The 20,128-nt window shown below is 35.8% G+C and overlaps 4 protein-coding genes across 4 annotated transcripts; all 4 read right to left on the minus strand.

The window, feature by feature from the left end:
* Positions 1 to 187: 187 nt before the first annotated feature.
* On the minus strand, positions 188 to 8,632 carry LOC121900549 (5-hydroxytryptamine receptor 3A-like). Its single transcript, XM_042416962.1, has 9 exons — positions 8,578 to 8,632; positions 6,730 to 6,890; positions 6,567 to 6,611; positions 5,570 to 5,676; positions 5,063 to 5,232; positions 4,158 to 4,318; positions 2,144 to 2,354; positions 1,733 to 1,942; positions 188 to 483 (listed from the first exon to the last, which is right to left on the minus strand). Exons 1-9 carry the CDS (start codon positions 8,630 to 8,632, stop codon positions 188 to 190), a joined length of 1,416 nt encoding a protein of 471 aa, XP_042272896.1.
* Positions 8,633 to 9,601: 969 nt separating this feature from the next.
* LOC121900550 (5-hydroxytryptamine receptor 3A-like) lies at positions 9,602 to 14,358 on the minus strand. The gene is made up of 10 exons (XM_042416963.1): positions 14,279 to 14,358; positions 14,079 to 14,133; positions 13,704 to 13,867; positions 13,264 to 13,308; positions 13,042 to 13,148; positions 12,274 to 12,443; positions 11,632 to 11,798; positions 10,952 to 11,162; positions 10,313 to 10,498; positions 9,602 to 10,075 (listed from the first exon to the last, which is right to left on the minus strand). The coding sequence occupies exons 1-10, from the start codon at positions 14,303 to 14,305 to the stop codon at positions 9,783 to 9,785; spliced, it is 1,425 nt and encodes a 474-aa protein (XP_042272897.1). The 5' UTR covers positions 14,306 to 14,358; the 3' UTR covers positions 9,602 to 9,782.
* Positions 14,359 to 15,197: 839 nt separating this feature from the next.
* Positions 15,198 to 16,920, minus strand: LOC121900698 (receptor-transporting protein 3-like). Its single transcript, XM_042417195.1, has 2 exons — positions 16,660 to 16,920; positions 15,198 to 15,907 (listed from the first exon to the last, which is right to left on the minus strand). Exons 1-2 carry the CDS (start codon positions 16,806 to 16,808, stop codon positions 15,577 to 15,579), a joined length of 480 nt encoding a protein of 159 aa, XP_042273129.1. The 5' UTR covers positions 16,809 to 16,920; the 3' UTR covers positions 15,198 to 15,576.
* A 976-nt stretch (positions 16,921 to 17,896) lies between these two features.
* LOC121900697 (receptor-transporting protein 3-like) lies at positions 17,897 to 19,870 on the minus strand. Its single transcript, XM_042417194.1, has 2 exons — positions 19,639 to 19,870; positions 17,897 to 18,888 (listed from the first exon to the last, which is right to left on the minus strand). Exons 1-2 carry the CDS (start codon positions 19,785 to 19,787, stop codon positions 18,558 to 18,560), a joined length of 480 nt encoding a protein of 159 aa, XP_042273128.1. The 5' UTR covers positions 19,788 to 19,870; the 3' UTR covers positions 17,897 to 18,557.
* Positions 19,871 to 20,128: the final 258 nt, after the last annotated feature.

Below are 20,128 nucleotides of genomic sequence, written 5' to 3' on the forward strand. Positions count from 1 at the left end.
CCGAGTCTCAAAGTTTGGGTGGAATTAGTCAGGGTCAGGGGAAATTAATGGGTTAATTTTCTACCAGAACTACTAAGACCACCAAGAAAAACTACATGTCATCACTAATTTCATTAACTATTCGCTCATTCAAACCTTTGCTAGTGATCAACATAACTGTGTGATTTTACTCTCCAGCCAAGTCAATCTACTTTACGTATGAGTTACTCAACATCCAGATACATGCGATGGTAATAAAGCTGACCAAGATGAAAACAATGTACATTCCAAACAGCAGGCGGTCTATGACTATACCGATCATGCACCACTCCTGTGAGATTTTGGTTCCATTGAAGTGGTTTTCCATCTGGAGGCGGATGGCCCTGAGATCATTGCTCAGCTTCATCAGTTCATGCAGGGCTGGCTCCAGAGGGGGTGTTACTGAAGGTGTATAACCAGAGATGCTCTGAAGATCATTTGCTGAGATGATGCTGGTATTCATTGCTGGGTATATGAAAAAGCAAGATTAGAATGATGTGGTGATACATGAGGTGAAAAAAAAAGCTTGGTACTAATACTAATTCTGATAATCAAAATGTTTGCACAAGGAGTAATTTATAAAAAAAATTAAAATGACATCCTGTCATAAAATGTAAAAAAACAAAAAACAAAAATATCCTCAGCAGAAAAAAGAAGAAACGATAAAAAAGTAATAATAATCCCAAATATCCAGTAGTTTTTTTCTAGAGCTTTCAAATATGTATGGTCTTCTTCAGTTGATTGAGTTTGTTTAGTTGTCATCTAGTGACAAAAGTGGTTATACATCCCTTACTGAGATCCCATATTCACATCACATGATGACAACTGAACTATTTCCATGACAATTCAGTAAACTCCATCTGCTAAGGAAGATCCTGAGATACAAGGTCTGATCTTTTCTATTTATTTAATTTTTGCTTTTACATGATGAAGTAACAAGTTATTAAATGATGGAAAATATACTTTACATAATTAATACAATTTTAAGAATGTTTTTATTTATCTATTTTTTATTTGATAAAACATGAACTAATTCAATAAGTAATTTGTATAAATTAGTTTCTTTAACTAAACATTTGGTCCTATCAAATATAAGAAGAATAAGTTTCACTTTTCACTGTTTATTCACGGTTTGTAACCGTTAATTCATAGACAGGTTCCTGGATGGGTCAATGTGATTTGACTGTATAAATATAGAATAAATATAAAATGGAGACGGTGTTGTACCTACATGTTCTTGTTACATTTCCAAATGATTGATTGCAAGTTCAACGGTTCAACAAATATGGAGAATTAGATTTCTATAAATGAATAATGAATAAATGTGTACATTGGTTTGAATGGACCCACTGTTTGAAGGAAATTCCTCTGGAAACAAACAAATCTGAAACAATTAAACACAACTGCCTTGGAGCTTTATCTCTAATTCCCATATGCACCATTTAGTGCTAAATTACGTAGTTCTTTCCAGGAATTTCACTGCTGCAGACCATGTGGTCAGAAGCTCAGGAATAAGCTACTAAGTGGACCTTGAGTTAAGATTATTTTTTCAAACTACTGTTCCCAAGGTCAAAATTAACTTAAACAAACATTTCTCATTTCTTACATCGTTAATCTCACTAAAAAAAACAAGCTGTATATAAAATGATAACTGAGATATAGTAGCAGTAGCAGTCACACAAATAAAATAAGATAAACAACAATATTATTGTACCTCTAGCTGGTGGGTGAAGGGAGACAGTGACACGGTTACTCTTCTTTTTCGGGGGGAGAAAAACAACCACAGCTAGATAGCGCAGCACAAGGATGCTGACCCAGTGAGGCACCGCATTGTACTGGCTGGAGCTAAACTGGATATTAGTGATAAATATGGTCTCCAACAGGCTGGCCACCATCAGAGCGAAACTCACAGAGAATACAACGTCTGCAGAAAAGAAAGTTAAACTGTATTTGTCAAGGGTGGGACCCAACAGAAATTGTATAGGACAAGGTATTAATTAGGCAACACTGGCATTTGGTCAAAAAGGAACACTTCACCTAAATATAGAAGATACAGCATGGCCTCCATTTTAAGTGCTATAGTTTGGCTAATATTAAATCTACTAATATCAAAGGTGTCACTCACTCAAAAGAGGTGTTGTATACCCAGTGACAGGTAGCAGGTCATTCATGATGAGCAGGAAGACTGTGTAGCCCAGGATGAGGGTCATCTTGAAGGAGCATCTGTCCACACTATGGGGAGGCAGCAGGAAACTGAAAATGTCCAATGTGATGAGGAAGGCGCTGGGGATCAGGAGGTTCACCACATACAGGGTTGGCCTACGTCTTAAAATGACCTTGGGACAAGACACAAGACAAAGAAAAATATTGGCAACCACATGCTAATAAAACCTCCTTCCTTATGTCTGTATGCTTTGTTGTTGGGCTCTCAAACTATTGGCGTTCCCCAAGGGTCCCCTTTTGTTCACTATTTACATTATTTCACTATGACAAAAAACAACATTAACTTCTTAGCTCTAGCTTCACAAGCCGATTACATTTTTCACTTCTACTTGATGGATTAGCATAAAATTTTGTACAGATATTCATGGTTCCCAGACAATGTATCCTAATGACTTTGATGATCCCCTGACTTTTCTCCTAGAGGCACTATAAGGTTGACTTTTTTAAAATCTCCACAACTATTAGATTCCTGTGAGATTTGGTACAAACAAACATTTCTACTGCTTAGCGTACTGCTGTGCCTTAGTGTAGTGTCATAGAGCTGCTAATCAGTCTCTCCAGGAAATAATGATTTTGCGATCGCAATAATTAATGCAAACTCAAGAAGTCTCTGCAATTTTTGTGAGAGCTTGCAGTTTCGCTAAATTACCGCAACTTTTCCGCATGAAATGGTCACATCAACAGACCACTTGTCATTTGAACCAATTGTCACATTTCATGTTGGGATTAATTTACATCATCGCTGTGCACAACGCACATTCAGCAAGGGCAGAAGCAACTACAAACCAAAACCTCCGGGCCTTGGTTTTCTCGTACTACAACCAACGACTCCACAGAGAGAGGAAATGGAATATGACTCAGAGGACGCTGAACTGTAGTTTCATACATGAATTGTATACATGAGATTGCACTTAGTTTTTTCATTTAACATGCACATTTCCTTTGGTTTGCATTCATTTAGTCTGAAGAATACAAGTTGATGCGTTGTTCAGACAGCAAAGACGGACTGGAAAACTATATTTTTATGTTAATTGATTCATTTTAATGGCATTATTGATTGATATTATTCAGTGCTTATGTTGAGGTGAAAGTTTATTTAATAAAGGCCTATAAATGGAACTCAAGTACAGTATTTTCTTTTTATATAACTTTGAGCCCATGATTCTTAAGTTCAGGAAATAAATAAGAAATAGGTATTGAAATACAGTTGTTTCCGTGATATGCACTATACTTTTTATCGAAGGAAGTGATTACTTATTACTCTTCATTGGTAGTAGTTTTTTTTTTTTTTAAAAATTGCATCATTTTCCCAATTCCCGCAAAAAGAGCACATAAAACTTCACAAATTATATTGCAATTTTTGAGAAAATTCCTGCAAAATCAAACATTTTTGGCTGAAATAATCACAAAAAATCATGGAGGGACTGGCTAAAGAGGCTGTTTTATTTTGGTTCTTTTAATTACTTGGTTTTGACATGTGCTATCTTCTTATTGCTGTATGACTCCTCTTATTAATCATCATATTTGTTACTGTTGTCTTTAGCCTTGAAAATTTCATCATAATATAGTAGTCACAATATTCTTTTGTAAAAATAAATAATTTGCTAATTTCAGACTTTGCAAACAGACTTGGAGGTATCCAAAAGGACACTGTAGTAGACTGCTACCTGCTCTGAACTGGGCACACTAGGATGACTGGTTTGAAAGCAACACATACAGTAGACTGCAAAGTTTTCACTCGGATAGTCTTATTTTTCTACAAATAAAACTTAATCAGAAAAATTAATAAGATAATAATGACATGTATAGTTTCTTTAAGGTATCACAATTGATTTGAAAGTAATGTTAAAAAAATAAAACTCCAGTATTCATTGTTTGAATACAGAATCTGAAGTTAAATAGTTAAAAATGCTTACGAAGTATTTGATCTCAGAGTAGCTTGCCTCTTTTAACACCAGAGTAGATGGAGCTACTTTGATGTCTGCAAGTTCCCACTCTCCATTGGTCTGGAGCACTTCTCTGGACTCCTCCAGGATGTCTGCAGCTGTGCTGCCTTGAATCATTCTTACATCAGCAGCTGGAATAAGATTTTACACAATTTTATTCATATTAGATGCCTACTCTGTGAAGTGTTGCTAGTTGTCTTCTGCAAACGTGTAGAGCTAAGTTGTCAATGTGAAAGGTGGGTTCTTTGGTGTTTTCCTAGCACCTAGCACACACACACACACACACACACACACACACACACACACACACACACACACACACACACACACACACACACACACACACACACACTGCTCCTACACTGTGGTGCAATATCTGTTCTTTCTCAATACCTCCTTGCAACTGCTGCTCCAGTACTTAATTAGAAGTGCTGTAAATAATTGTTGTAGATAATTTAATATCTCTCAGACCTCACTACTCTTGTTATTTATTAATTGTAATTTAACGTACATTTAATTATTGTAAATTTGTTTCTGTTTGTCAACCTGACTGAGTGAACCGAACAAGAGTTCTAATGTGCATATACCATGTGCCTGTGCAAATGGCAATAAAGTCTACTGAATCTTGAATTCATGGAAATTCAAGGCTGATGATATTTAAATGAATTTATTTAATACTACTGAAATTTTATGTGACCCTTCAGTTTTCATTTAAAAAAAAAAGCATAATTACTGCAAAAAAAAAAAAAAATCACACTCCAGTGACAATTTATTTCCAGTGTACTGTAAGTACAAACCTGTGATAATTATAATGAAACTGAATGTGTGATGAACTTGAAGATTTATTTTTGTTGTTGTTTTCTAGGCAGGCTTACCAAAGTGTAGATAGGGTTCAAAGGTCAGAGAGCAGTTTTGGATATCGAAGGGGAAAGTGTAGATTCCTAATTGGCACGAACTGATCACTCTGACTGGCTTATCATCAAAAACACGACCTGTGTTGTATAAGTAGACATAGGGAGTTTGGGGAGATTTGTCCTCGTCCATGCTGCAATAGAACAGAATTGAATTAAAAACATTTTAATTGCACATACATACTCTTAAATACTATATCTAATAACTGACTCTCTAACTAATAATTAATTAAGCATCCGTATATTTAAAACCAGGCACAGTTTTTGTCTTTAATGTTTACAATATTTGTATGATCGTGGCAATTTAATCAAAAGAAGCATAAAAGAAAAAAAAAAAAAACATGTCCATGGCCAAAACAGCAGCTTTAAAACTGTACAAAAGTGCTACCAGATACTTTAAGGTTTATCAGTTCCTTTTGTTTTCTAATGAAGTTTGAAAAAGTTTACAGACTCAACATCTTTTAAACTTACAACTCCGAGATGTGGATGTCTGGGATCCAAAGATTTTCCCGAGGGACAGAGACTCTTTTAGTTCCACATTCCTTCTCATCCCAGCTCAGTCCCTCTATATCCCACTCCTCCAATAGACAGAAGAATACAAATGTGATGCACAGCTTAGAAAATGCCAGCCATTTTAACTGTGTCACTATATACTTTCATTTAAAGGGTGTTGATATTCTACATTTGTCTTATTTTGACAAATCCCATAAAAAGACCAAAACCAACAATATATGGACCCTAACAAGTATTTCTGTGTTGTCAAAGCCAGAAATAGCTTATTCCTCTGTGCCATAGACCTTTATTATAGCTCAAACATTATTAAAAGCACATCAATTAGCCACACAGTTGTACTGTAAGTGACATGTTGCTTCATTACAATGAATGCAGACACTTGTCTCACATGATGTTGTAAATACTCACTAATGCTCCAGATCTGCGGCTGAAAATAGTCTAAAAGAAATGTATTATGTACTCCTGTTTGAGTAATATTTTCTTATCTAGGGTCCATCTGTTTTAGTAAAGTTTTGTCCCTTTAAATAAAAAACACTATGTATTTCCATCCCGTTTTTAAAGATGTACATCTTCAGTAGTATCCAATGGACTTGAGTGCCACAGATGGTAGGGAAGTTGGAAAGTTACTCTAAGATGGACTAATGCATTGTTAGTTTTGGTCCTTTAATGCCATAGATTGTTGACAGCCTTATCCTTTAATAGAGAAAATATGAGGAGTTTCATTTCAAAAACAAAATGCTACCAACCTAACATACAATACAATATATAATAACAAGCAATTTTTAGTTTAGACTGGTAAAATTCTGGCATGTGGGATAAAGAGAAATTCTCTCTGTTTGATTCAGCCACATTTTGATTTTGTCATTTTCAGAATGAAACTCGTCAAATTTGTTTAACAGGAGATTAGACAAATTTCTGGATGAATTCATGTTCTGTCTGTGCTCTGAAAACTTACCAGGACTTGCCATATGAATGTTTTCAGGGTTTGGGCTTTTTCATGCTATAGATGAGACATATTTATGATGGTTATTGATGATGAATAAAACTCACTCATATAAAAAGTTATGCATTGTTTATGTGCAGGCATGGATGGATGATTGTGTAATTCATGGACTCACCACTCCTAAAATTCCCACCACAGTGATACTGATGGTTATGTTAACTGTATCTGAAAAGTGTTGTACTGGGCGCACCAGTTTTTTGGGAAATAAATCCTTCTCAAGTGCATTAAGCAAGGCTTCAGGGCTCGGACTGGTGCAGTTCAATGCTGCTACAAAACCTGAGATCAAAAAGAGACATTAGAAACCTAAATTCATGAGACAGCTCAAATAAATATCTTTATATGATTTACAGAATGGAGTAACTATGAACTCTTCAACAAAATGCTTCATAACAGATACATAGTACAGAAATTGATCCATTTTCATGTGTTCTTTGTGATTTAATTATTAACTTAGTGTAAATTCAATGAGCAAAATGACAATAAAATCTGAGCTATTTTGTTGTACTCTAAAAATATGTAGTTTGATCTGCACACCACCTCTTTGTTTTATTCACTTTCTGTGTTGTGCGTCTTCTATGTGACATGAAAGTCCAACATTGTGTCAACTTTGTGAGTTAGATTTTAAATTACAGTTTACAGCTCAACTACTTTTAGCCATGAGTAAAATGTGTCAACAACCACTGAATTGCCAAAAATGGTACAAACATTCTTCTTCCTCTCAAGATTAATTTGTCCAATATTTTGGTTTATGACTAAATAACTGCAAACTAATGACATACTGGATGCCCATCAGGCTTAGTTGTACTTTGTGTTAAGTGCTTAATGGTGAATATTGGCACGCCAACGCTGAACTCAGATGGTGAACATAGTAAATATTATACCTGCTAAGCATCAACATGTTAGTATTATCATTGTGAACATGTTAGTCGATGTTTTTAGCTCAAAGTACCGCTGTGCCTTAGTAGCCTATGGCCTGACAAAGACATTAGCATATTATTATTATTATTATTATTATTATTATTATTATTATTATTATTATTATTATTATTATTATTATTATTATTATTATAAATGATGATTTATTCATCATTAATAACCATCATTACATATTATAATAATAGTTATGATAATAATGATGATGTTGTTACTGTTTGTTTGCTTACTGTCTTTTTTAATTGTATGTGAAGCACTTTGTAACTTGTTTTGAACAGTGCTATATAAAGATATAATAATAATAATAGTAATAATAATAATAATAATAATAATAATAATAATAACAATAATAATGATAATAATAATAATAGTAATAATAATTATTATTACTATATCTTTATAAAGCACTGTTCAAAACAAGTTACAAAGTACTTCACATACAATTAAAAAAGACAGTAAGCAAACAAACAGTAACAAAAAAAAAAAAGCAAGTCTAAAGTAGTGAGTTATATGGCTGTAGACTCTAATTAGCCATTTTCTAAGTAAACATAGCCTACCGTTTGCTGTCTCGCAGCTTTATTTGCTGGGTTACATAATGTGGGTAGTGAAGAGACTGTTTATTTATTCATTCCACATGCTTTTAGGCTTTTTGGTACTTTTTGTTTTAGGGTTTTACATAAAAAGAGTTCATAAGTATCACATGACAGTATTCTTTAACGTGCCATAAAACTCTTAATTCTTCTATATTATGTATTTTTTATATTTTATATAGTAGATTCTCTCTTGCTTATTGATGTAAGAATATAAAGTGAGAAAAGACACAAACATGTCACTGTTTTCCAGTTTATTTGGTTTTTAGTTCAGCTTCTATTTTCTTTCAAATAAGTAAAGTTTTATAAAGCATTATCATTTCAGCTATAAGTATGCAAATAGCCTCTTTAATTACCATTACTGTCTCCCAGCTCTTAACAGATTATCCTCCCTTTTTATTAAGCTAATTTTGTAGATTGTCAAATGTTTTCCAACTCACTGTGAAGCAGCGCAAAACAGATGAAGATGAGCCCGGCTGTCTTTACGTTTGTCATCTTGCTGGTGTCAGCTCAAACAGTTTCACAATAATGCACTTGGATTCAAAGCAAGTCTGCAAGAACGGTGAACTTGATTCTGATTGGCTAAAAGCAGACAACACACCATTTCTTTCTGAGTCATATGTCTGCATGTATAATCTGTCTAAATGTCAGTTTTGCAAAATTTAAATAAAACTAATCAAACAAAGATGAGGTTCATCTTATTTACTTGTCATTAAAATACTGATAATATTGCTTTTTTAAAATGAGATCTCAGGAGCTGGTTTCACCTGTTATGTCTGTTTATTTTAAGCTTGAATCAGTACTCACATTTACATCAAATACAATACAGAACAGTCAAGAAAAAGTGACTGAAATCATCTTGGATAGTATTAATGTACTGTATCATGGTTGAAACATGGTGGTGAAATATGTTATGTGAGTGAGAGATCTCACTCTGCTCTACACTCATATTGACTGAATGGAATCAGATATAAAAGTATAAAAGAGATAAAAAAGACACATACAAGAGAATATTTCCATTAAACCAACAGCAGCTTATTTTATTTCTCTCAAAATGAAGATTTTTCTACAATGGTAGGTACAATTTGACTACATTATTACATATTAGTTTGATTATTAAATGCAGAGTTTAAAGGCATTCTTTCCATGTGTCTTAATGCTTCATAATACAGAGAACCACATGTACTGTCTGGACTTAATATGCTTTGAGACTACAGAAAAAAGTGAATAGAGGAACACATGACACGTGAGCAGTGTTGTTCTCGTTACTGAAAACCTCCAGGGTAGAGTGATTACTGTAGTTTGAATTGTTTGTTGAAGCATGCAAATACGTTACTTTTATTGACAATGCAAGCATAGAATTTGCAGAAATACCAAAACCTCTCTCTCTCAAAGGTAAAAAAAGCTTTCAGAGTCTTAAAACCCTAAAACACAACAAAAATAATTAAATTAAATAACGGAGAAATAGGAAGCACAGTAACACATTAAAATGAGTAGTGAAAAGAGGATATAATCCACTGGTGAGTTGTGATGTCTACTTGCAAATAACAAAACTTAAATCAATCTTCTATGCTCAATAATTATTGACAACAAATAATAATTCACACATCCCAGACTATGGGAAAAAACAAACTCAAAAGTAAAATCATGATGCATTATATGAGTTCACCCAAATAATGATGATGGTAATGAAGCTGACTGATATGAAGAGGATGTAGAGGCCGAAGAGCAAGCGGTCTATGATGAAACCCACCTGAATCCACTCCTCTGAGCTCTGGCTCCCGCTCAACTGCTGCTCCACCTGTAGGCGGATGGTCCGGAGGTCCCTGCCCAGGCTCCTCAGCTCATCCAGGGCCTTGTCCTCCACCACTGGCACGCTCTCCTCTGGAGGACCCTCATCAGCTTTACAATGTGCTACCACAGTGCTGGGTTTTATGTCTGTGTTTTAAGGGGAAAAAAGGTAGAACTTTTAAAATTCAGTCCAGAAAATAGGCTACAAATTATATTCTATGCAACATAACTTATCCAATGTGGTTCCTTTCTTTCTTTTTTAAACTGACTTTTTAATACCTTCAAAAGTGGTAAGTAAACAATCTTTTTCTGTAATCTTACATTTCTACATCTCTTACACATATACTGGATGTAATCACAGTATAACTACCAACAGCTGTATACCTGCATCTCCTTGTTCTTTAGTCTTCCGAGGCAAGAAAACAAGACAGCCCAGAATCTGCAGAACGAGCACTTGGATCCAGTGAGGGACGGGAGAGAGATTAGCAGAGCCACACAGCAGGTTGGTGATGACGATAGTCTCCAGTAGACTGGCCACCATCAGAGCCAGGCACAGAGACAGGAACACATCTGGCATAAAGAGATTGGAGAGAGTGTGTTCACTGAGACCCAGAATGAATAATAACAATCAAGTTTGTGCAGACAAGAATAAAAATGACCAAATAAAAATACAATTCATTATTTATATATGTATGTGCAATGAGTGAAAAGCTGCCTATGCTGCTTCTTGTGGTAATGCTTATGTGTTGGGCTGATATGTAAATTACATGTAAATCTGAAAATAATTTGCCCACACTGTCTGTTTGTGGATTTAGGGCATACAAATTAAGACTGATGCCAATTTTAACACTTCGCCGAACAACCTGCAGAGTTTTTATGTTGTATTCTAAACTTATACTTAGCTGCTTCTAGCCAAATTTGACAGTATGAAATAGTTGTACTGTACTGTACCGTAGTCTTAAAATTCTGTACTGTAGTTTCAATATATCATTACAGAGAACATTTTCTGAGTCTAACACTGACTTATGAGAGGTATAGTGTTTCCAGTGATTGGCAGCATGTCGTTCATAATGAGCAGGAAGACGGTGTAGCCCAGGATGAGGGTCATCTTAAAGGAGGATCGATCCACACTCTGGGGAGGCAGCAGGAAGCTGAAGAGGTCCACTGTGATGAGGAAGGAGCTGGGGATCAGCAGGTTCAGCACATAGAGGGTGGCCCGGCGCCTGACTCTGATCTGCAGAGGGCAGAAAAAAATAACAGAAAACACTTTGTCGGGTACCTTTTTGGTACACATTTGAAATCTGTCTTTTTTAAATAATGCTCTGTTGCCAAAGAGTTAAGAAAATGCCAAAAAAAGTGTAAAGCTCTCATAGTACAGTAATGTTTTCCAAGCTATACAAACATCCATCATTATTTTGAAGTTACAGAAATATTCAATCATAGTTAAAAATGGTACAAAAGACTAAAACTGAAGAGAGGAAAATCTGAGCTAGGTGTGTGATTATTTTTGGTTCTGAGCTTTTTAATATCATAATTGGACTGATATGTTTAAGTATGTTAGAGTTAAGTAAGTCAAACATTTCAGACACAATAATAAATTAAAAACAGCAAATACAAATTACTTTCAACTGGCCCAAATATATACTCCCATAGTCTGAGCTTGAAAAGCAATTTGCAATTTTCAGACATTACAATGAACATACATGAAATGAAAGCTCATCAATGGAGGAATCCTCATTCTCAATGTGTGTGCTGTATTTGTGGGCGGTGATATCCAGCAGCTCCCACTCCCCCATAGTTGTCATCATCATCTTTGAGACTTCTGTGATTTTATCAGCAGGCTTCCCTAGGAATATCTTTATATCCTTTGCTGATGAAAGGAGAGTAAAATGTTATCCCTTAAAGTCAATAGAAGCACATATTCTCATTACAGAGACATAATAATTCATAGTTTCAGGATATTTTTTCATAATTTGCTGTCTGTCACTGGCTTGACACCATAAATTCCTACTAGTGGACTTTTTTTCTTCTTTTTTTTGGTTTAAAACCTGTACGGGTCAATCAATTTCCAGAAACTTTAAACTGAAAGCAGATTATATTACAGCAGATTTTTTTCATGGTACATCTACAATAAATATCACTGTTTAAATTTGGTTTACGTCACTACAAAATGATCAAAGTTATTTGTTTCATTTGATAAGTAGCCATGATATAAGCACATTAATGTGCTCCTTAGTGTCCAAAGAAAAAACCTTAAGTTCAGTTCATCATGCGTTATTGCTTACATATTGCTACTTACTGCTCCTTAGAAGAGAGGAAATGAGACATTCTGTGAAGTGCCTTACCCGAGTGGATGTAGGAGTTGAAAGTAAGAGTGCAGTTCTGTATGTCGAAGGGGAAGGTGTAGATATCAAGGTTACAGGAGCTGACAACTTTGACTGGTTGAGCATCGTGCATTCTTCCATTGCTAAATAAATACAGATACGGGACATAGGGGGCTGTGTTCTTCTCAATACTGCAAGACAAGAACAAGCAGAGGAGTTATGAGTGAAATATCTACAAAATGAGAACATTGCACCTTTAATTTATCCACTGCTACAAATTGGAAGCAGTGGAAAACAGGAAATAGTCCCTCGTTAAGACTGGGCATCTCTTCTTCCAGTCAACGTGCCATTTTTTTGTTCACGCATTTTCATGATTTACAGCTACACTTACAAGTCAGTACTTGCAAATAGCACATCATGTTAACCAACCCAGCTGCATGTGATGTTTTATACTTAGACAAGAGAGACAAAATATGTTAAAGAAGAATCCAGCTTTCTCTGCTGTTTAGGATTTCAGAGTGTAGATTTGTTATTGTCACATATGTGTATGTTTGGGGCTGAGCGCCAAAGACAGGGTAGGGAGATCGGAAAGTATTGACAAATATACTAAGACATTGTCTTTTCATGGGATTTGTTGAGAAAAATATAAAGTTATCTAGCTGTATCCTGTAACAATTATATGAATAATAGCTACTATAATATTGTAACAGTGTGTTAAGAGGAATCTGCTGTATGTACACCCAGTGTATGGTCTGATAAATGTTAACAGTCTGGTATGATGGAACTCACAATTCATTAATTACAATATCTGGCACCCAAAACTTGTCTCTGGGGAGAGAAATCTTGTCAGTGCCGCACTGGACTGGGTCCCAAATGGTAAACTCGTTCCTCCACCACTAAAACAACAAAAGTGATATTAGTGTAAAGAGTGGGTATTCCATAAGAAATAATCACACCATTAACTGAAATTATTCCACAATTATCCAGTACTTATCTATTTGCAGTACTTACAAATTCTAGCCAAATGTAAGTCATCAAGTTTTGAGCCTTTTCATTCTGAATGACAAGAACAGAAAAACAAAGTCAGTGTTCCCGAAAGTGTTTTTGTTAAGACAACATGGGTCTTCAAGGGAGTCTCGGTTTTTAAATTTAGGTATAGTTACATTTGCTTCAAGACAGTGGCAAAATGATATAAGCTGTCATATCTGATGACTCTTTCCACCTTTATCTTCCCACTAGCAGTAGGATAGATATTATTTTCTGCTCCACATATTATCATAATAATCATGTCATCACATATGTTTGCAAAATGGAGTCCTTTGTTGAACAGTTACAAAATTTTTCAGAGTGGTATAGAAATTACTGTATTCTGAGAGAAGTGCCACATACTCATGAAAAATAATGAATGGTACACTCGGTACACTGTGTAATGCTGAATGAGCTGAACATACCACTCCCAGTATTCCATACAAGGTAAAGAATGTGCTGACATTGGTGTAGGTTGTCATGTTCATGACAGGTCGTATTGCGCTCAGGTTAAAGACTGGATTCAGGGCTTCCAGCAGAGCTGGTTGGTTTGGCTGAGAGCAGTTCACCATGATGGCACTGCATGGAGCTGAAAAAAAAAAAAAAAAAGTGTGATCAATAGATGTTGTCATAAACATGTTTTGGCTTGTGATGTGATTTTTAGTGGAACTGCAACCAACAAAGTGGATTCAAATATTTCAAATATGGTAACGTCTCAGCTTTAGTTCTCGATAATCATTGAAATTTTGAAGTAAGACCTTATGTAAGACCTCATGTAGTTCTCTCACCAAAAAGCTTACCTGGTATAAGAATGAGAAACACAATCAGTATAGGCATGACTGATGGCAGGAACCACTAGAATTAAAACAGAGTAAAATTATTATCCATTTATTATAAGGAATACATTATTTAAGAAAAGGTTATCAGTTACAGAGGTGATTTATCATGAAAAATAACCCTTCATAACATACACAATGTGCACCAGGAGAAGATACTTTACCTTCAGTGAGGTATTCTTGGATGACATGATATCAAGAGGCAAATCTTCATGTCTCTACAGTTGTCAGGTAAGAGCTGTTTCTTCAGTAGCTCATGCCTGCTGAGCACAGAATAACTGCGTTTCGTTACGGGAACATTTGCTTTTACTTGTCAATTACATGAACAGAACAGTCATCTAAATAGACTGTTGAGCTTATCCATAAATAACCACTGTCAGACAGCAAAAGCATACCTGCAACTTACCTGTCAAACTGACTCCTGCAAGACTAAATTCAGCCTTAGTGGCCAAGGTATACATAGTGGCACTCTAAACCAAACGTGACGTGGACAAAATGATGGCAAATGATGTGGGAAATGGAAAACTCAGCAAGGTAGCTACTTTCCCTGTAGGTGGTTTCCTACAAAACAAGAATAAACCACAGTTAAAGTTTTCTACCACAGCGGTGTGACTTGCTGATGGTGAAGAATCACCACAGCGGCATCAGTGTCACACCTGCTGGTCATATACAAATAAACAGTGGGAACGCCTCGTGAGAAACAGGTTTTCTCTATTGTCGCCCTAAGCCTCCTGCCAGCCAACATTTTTTAATGTTATTTTAGAAACAGGTCGCACAACTCTGCTCTAATATGCAATACTGCTGTATTCCCCAGACTTCTTGCAAAACAATTCTTTATGATACTACAACTGTTGCTCAAAAAGTAGCCACAATGTAATGATCAAAAGAACTTAGTGTTGAATAATGTACAAATGTACAGAATTTTTTTATTTACAACAAGAACCAACAAGAATAAATATGAAAGCTTATATGCGCATGATTATTATATAAATAAGATTATTGAAACAATAAAATGAAACAGATCAACAAGAAGAAGAGTCTTGGTGCGTTTGATTTCATCAAACATTTATTTAAACTCGAAGAACCATTAAGGTTGCCCTCCATTACAAAGATGTCGAGTAACAGACAAGTTAAAAATAAATAGGTCAAAACATAGGTGAGAATAAAGAAAAATCAGTTAAAACAGTTACATATTGAAACATAAAGGTTTGTGATCATCATATTAAATGGTCCATAGGTTAGTAGAATACTGATTTTTAGCATATGCTGAAGATCATTCCAAGGCCAAAACCTGACAAATTGGGAGGCTTGGATTTTCTTTGATATCAATCAGAGGGAGCTAGAGCTACCATGAGCTTGAGTTGATGAAGTCATAGAACCTCAAGAATAAATACAAGACAGTCTGAGACAAACATTATATTTCTTTATTATAATAAAAAGCTTAATTAAAAGTAACACAAGCTCAATTTTTTGTACAGATGCCTCGAATACAGGCCTCACAATGAGAAGGCTCATGGGGTCTTTTGACATCAAAGCTCCTGAAAGTCCTCTTCTTTCGACCCAGGTTTTCATGGTAGCACTTTATTCTTATCTTCTCCATCAGATTCTCTAGGAGGATGTTAATGTTCTCAGAGGTGACGCTAGGCTTCTCCATTGGAGCTGCGCTGCATGTCTTGCAGTTCTGACGGAAGGGCCTCACCTTGACAATGCCCTGCCCACACGTAAGGCGCATGTGGAAGACCACCATCACCCGGTTTGAAGACCAGCTTCTTCTACACTTGGTGCATTCGAACCTTCAAATGACAGAGGGCATGGATTGCCTAATTACAGCTCAAATTGAGATGGAATGGATCTATATAGTTTTTATGTAACTGTAAACTCAAGTTAAGATATTCTGAACTGACCCCTTAACAAAACGACAACCAACCAAAATTACATTGGAAACAGCTCTGCCTTAGAGCCAGCGATGCTCTGAAGGAAGAAATTATATAATTGGATTTAAATGTCTGTGAGTAAATCCAAATTATTGACTTTCTGGATAAATAATTATAGATTGACACCAGAACAAAGGGCAAATGAGATGAGCAAGAGCCATTTCATGCAACATCCTTCCTACTTTCATGATATGATATGATATGATATGATTTTTCCGCCATCTAAGATTTATCTAAAACCTACAGTAAGGGCCTTTGGCCCCATGAATTGAGGTTAAAGTTAGTTAACTAGTTAGATTATATCTTCTCTCAAAATCACTCTAACTCTAAAAAAATAATAACAGCACTGACTTACATTGATTGGCTTAACCCTAACCCTAACCTTAATCAAGAAGTCCTGACCCTCACATTTTATGGTTTACCATTTGGCACCACTTTTTGTTCCCAAATCAGATGTAAGTGATGGCAATGTGACTGTGAAAAATGTTTGGTCCATACAACTTAAGTAGCACAGTACATACACATACACACAGACTTTAATAACCTAAGAACCTAGGATGTACCGTACTTATGTACACACCAACTACACTAATATGAAGTAGCAAACTGACCTTGCACCTGTGTTCCTGATGTACTGCTTCCAGCCCCGGTTTGGATTGTTAGGCTCAATATTTTCATCAAACTCCAGACGCCAAGAGTCTCCTTTCTTGAGATCGTTTGCTTTAATCTGGAAGATACATGTCCAGTCCGGTTGTGCCATCCTGTGAGAATTAAAGGTGCTAGTCGCTGACAAAGAGACAGCTGATCTGTCTTTATAGTACACAAACAATTGTGTGTGAGAATGACTTTATGACCTGGTTGAGAAACTTTGACTGTGGCACTGCCCATAGAGGGTTTGAGAAAAATGAAACTTAAAAGTGGAAACTGGTTTCCTTAAGTTTCAGGTCTACAGTAGTCATATATAGGAGTGAACAGGATGGGGAATGAGAAGTTTGTCTTGCTAAGGCAGATGTAAAGCATAAATAACATTAGTCTGTGGACAGTCTAATTGTCATATAGCCTATTTATATGCAGCAATGTAGAGAAGGAAAGCCCATCGAATGAAAATGTATTTGTATGTGGATATATGTGGATGGTGAGGGTTCCTTATACTCGTGATGGATCCCTGAGTTTACTTTTCAGTAATAGATACATCACATATACAGATGTGATGATTAGTGTGGTCAACAGAAAGACTAACACTGCCTTTTTGTGTTTCATAAAAGTTTGCAAAACACCAGACTAGTGAAGGACTGCAAGAGAAATGAAACTGAAACTTCCAGTTGTAACAGTGCCACCCCCTGGTGTTATGCATCATCTCACCCTTCAAACATTTCAGATCGTGAGTGTTCAAGCTATCTCTAAATCATAACCAAATTAAATTTGTTTCCTTTTTTGACATTACACATCCTAATATTTCCCTTATAAACAATGTGATGTTGTCTTTCATCCATGTGATGCAAACATATTACATGGCACCTTCAAAAATAACTTTGCAAAAGATGGCCTAATTTTATTTTAATTGATCTACTGTCATTCCATATGTGTATATCTATATATATATGTGTGTGTGTGTGTGTGTGTGTGTGTGTGTGTGTATATAGATGATATACATATATATATTTATATACACACACACATATATACATATATATATAGATAGATAGATATAGATAACTCTTGTTTACATTTCATTTTGCTCTACATGTGTGAAATTACTCATTCACCGGCCATAGACCACAGTGCCAAATTTGCCAAATACAAATGAAATTAGACCAATTTGTTCTGAAAACAATAATACTCTCAGTACACATCACAAATACATGTAGTTTATTGAATATACAAGCTTAATTCATCTATTACATTTGTGTTATTAAGAAAGCTTGCTTAATGCTTTTAAGTGGACAAATTAATTTGTTAGAGAAAATTGACTGCCGACAAGAACAAATATGAAAGCTTATATGCGCATGATTATTATATAAATAAGATTGTGGAAACAATAAAGTGAAACAGATCAACAGGAGGAAGAGTCTTGGTGCGTTTGATTTTTATCAAACCTTCATTTAAACTCGAAGAACCACTGAGATTGCCCTCCATTACAAAGATGTCGAATTATAGACAAGTTAAAAATAAATAGGTCAAAACATAGGTGAAAATAAAGAAAAATCAGTTAAAACAGTTACATATTGAAACATAAAGGTTTGTGATCATCATTTTAAATGGTCCATAGGTTAGTAGAGTATTGATTTTTAGTGTGTGCTGAAGATCATTCCAAGGCCAAAACCTGACAAACTGGGAGGCTTGGATTTAATTGATAACAATCAGAGGGCCCTAATGACTTGTAGCACTTGAGCTACCATGAGCTTGAGCTGATGAAGTCATAAAATCTCAAGAATAAATACAAGACAGTCTGAGACAAACATTATGTTTCTTTATATCAATAAAAGGCTGAATTAAAAGCAACAATAGCTCAATTATTTGCACAGAAGCCTCCAATACAGGCCTCACAAAAGAGAGGCTCATGGGAATTGTTGACATCAAATCTCCTGAAAGGCCTGTTCCTTTGGCCCAAGTCTTCATGGTAGCACTTTATTCTTATCTTCTCCACCAGATTCTCCAGAAGGATGTCAATGTTGTCAGAGGTGATGCTGGGCCTCTCCATCAGAGCTGTGCTGCATTTCGTGCATTTCTGACGGAAGGGCCTCACCTTGACAATGCCCTGCCCATCCGTGAGGCGCATGTGGAAGATCACCATCACCCGGTTTGACGGCCAGTTTCTTCTACACTTGGTGCATTCGAACCTTCAAATGACAGAGGGCATGGATTGCCTAATTACAGCTCAAATTGAGATGGAATGGATCTATATAGTTTTTATGTAACTGTAAACTCAAGTTAAGATATTCTGAACTGACCCCTTAACAAAACGACAACCAACCAAAATTACATTGGAAACAGCTCTGCCTTAGAGCCAGCGATGCTCTGAAGGAAGAAATTATATAATTGGATTTAAATGTCTATGAGCAAATCCAAATTATTGACTTTCTGGATAAATAATGTTGCTAGACTGACACCACTGCAAAGGGCAAATGAGAGGAGGAGGAGGAGCCATTTCACACAACATCCTTCCTACTTTCATGTTGTAAACCAGAATTCTTTTTCCACCATATAAGTTTTGTCAAAAAACCTACAGTAAAGTCCTTTGGCCCCATGAATTGAAGTTAAAGTTAGTTAACCAGTTAGATGATATCTTCTCCCCAAATCACTCTAACTCTAACACAATAATAATAATGGCACTGACTTACCCTAACCCTAACCCTAACCTTAATCAAAAAGTCCTGACCCTCACATTTTATGGTTTACCATGTAGGCACCACTTTTTGCTCCCGAGTCAGATGTAAGTGATGGCAATGTGACTGTGAAAAATGTTTGGTCCATACAACTTAAGTAGCACAGTACATACACATACACACAGACTTTAACAACCTAAGAACCTAGGATGTACCATACCGTATGTACACACCAAGTACACTGATAAGAAGTAGCAAACTGACCTTGCACCCGTGTTCCTGATATACTGCTCCCAGCCCAGGTTTGGATTGTTAGGCTCAATATTTTCATCAAACTCCAGACGCCAAGAGTCTCCTTTCTTGAGATCGTTTGCTTTAATCTGGAAGATACGTGTCCACTCCGGTTGTGCCATCCTGTGAGAGCTAAAGGTGCTTGTTACTGACGAAGGGACAGCTGATCTGTCCTTATAGTACACAAACAACTTGTGAGAATGACTCATCATTCCCATAGAGGGTTTGTGAAAAATGAAACTTAAAAGTAGAAACTGGTTTCCTTAAGTTTCAGGTCTACAGTAGCCATACACTATAGCAGTGAACAGGATGGGGAATGAGAAGTTTGTCTTGCTAAAGCGGATGTAAAGCATAAATAACATTAGTCAGTGGACAGTCTAATTGTCATATAGCCTATTTATATGCAGCAATGTAGAGAAGGAAAGCTCATCTAATGAAAATGTATTTGTATGTGGATATATGT

Source organism: Thunnus maccoyii, chromosome 7, assembly GCF_910596095.1.
Source record: "Thunnus maccoyii chromosome 7, fThuMac1.1, whole genome shotgun sequence".
Classification (NCBI taxonomy): Eukaryota; Metazoa; Chordata; class Actinopteri; order Scombriformes; family Scombridae; genus Thunnus; species Thunnus maccoyii.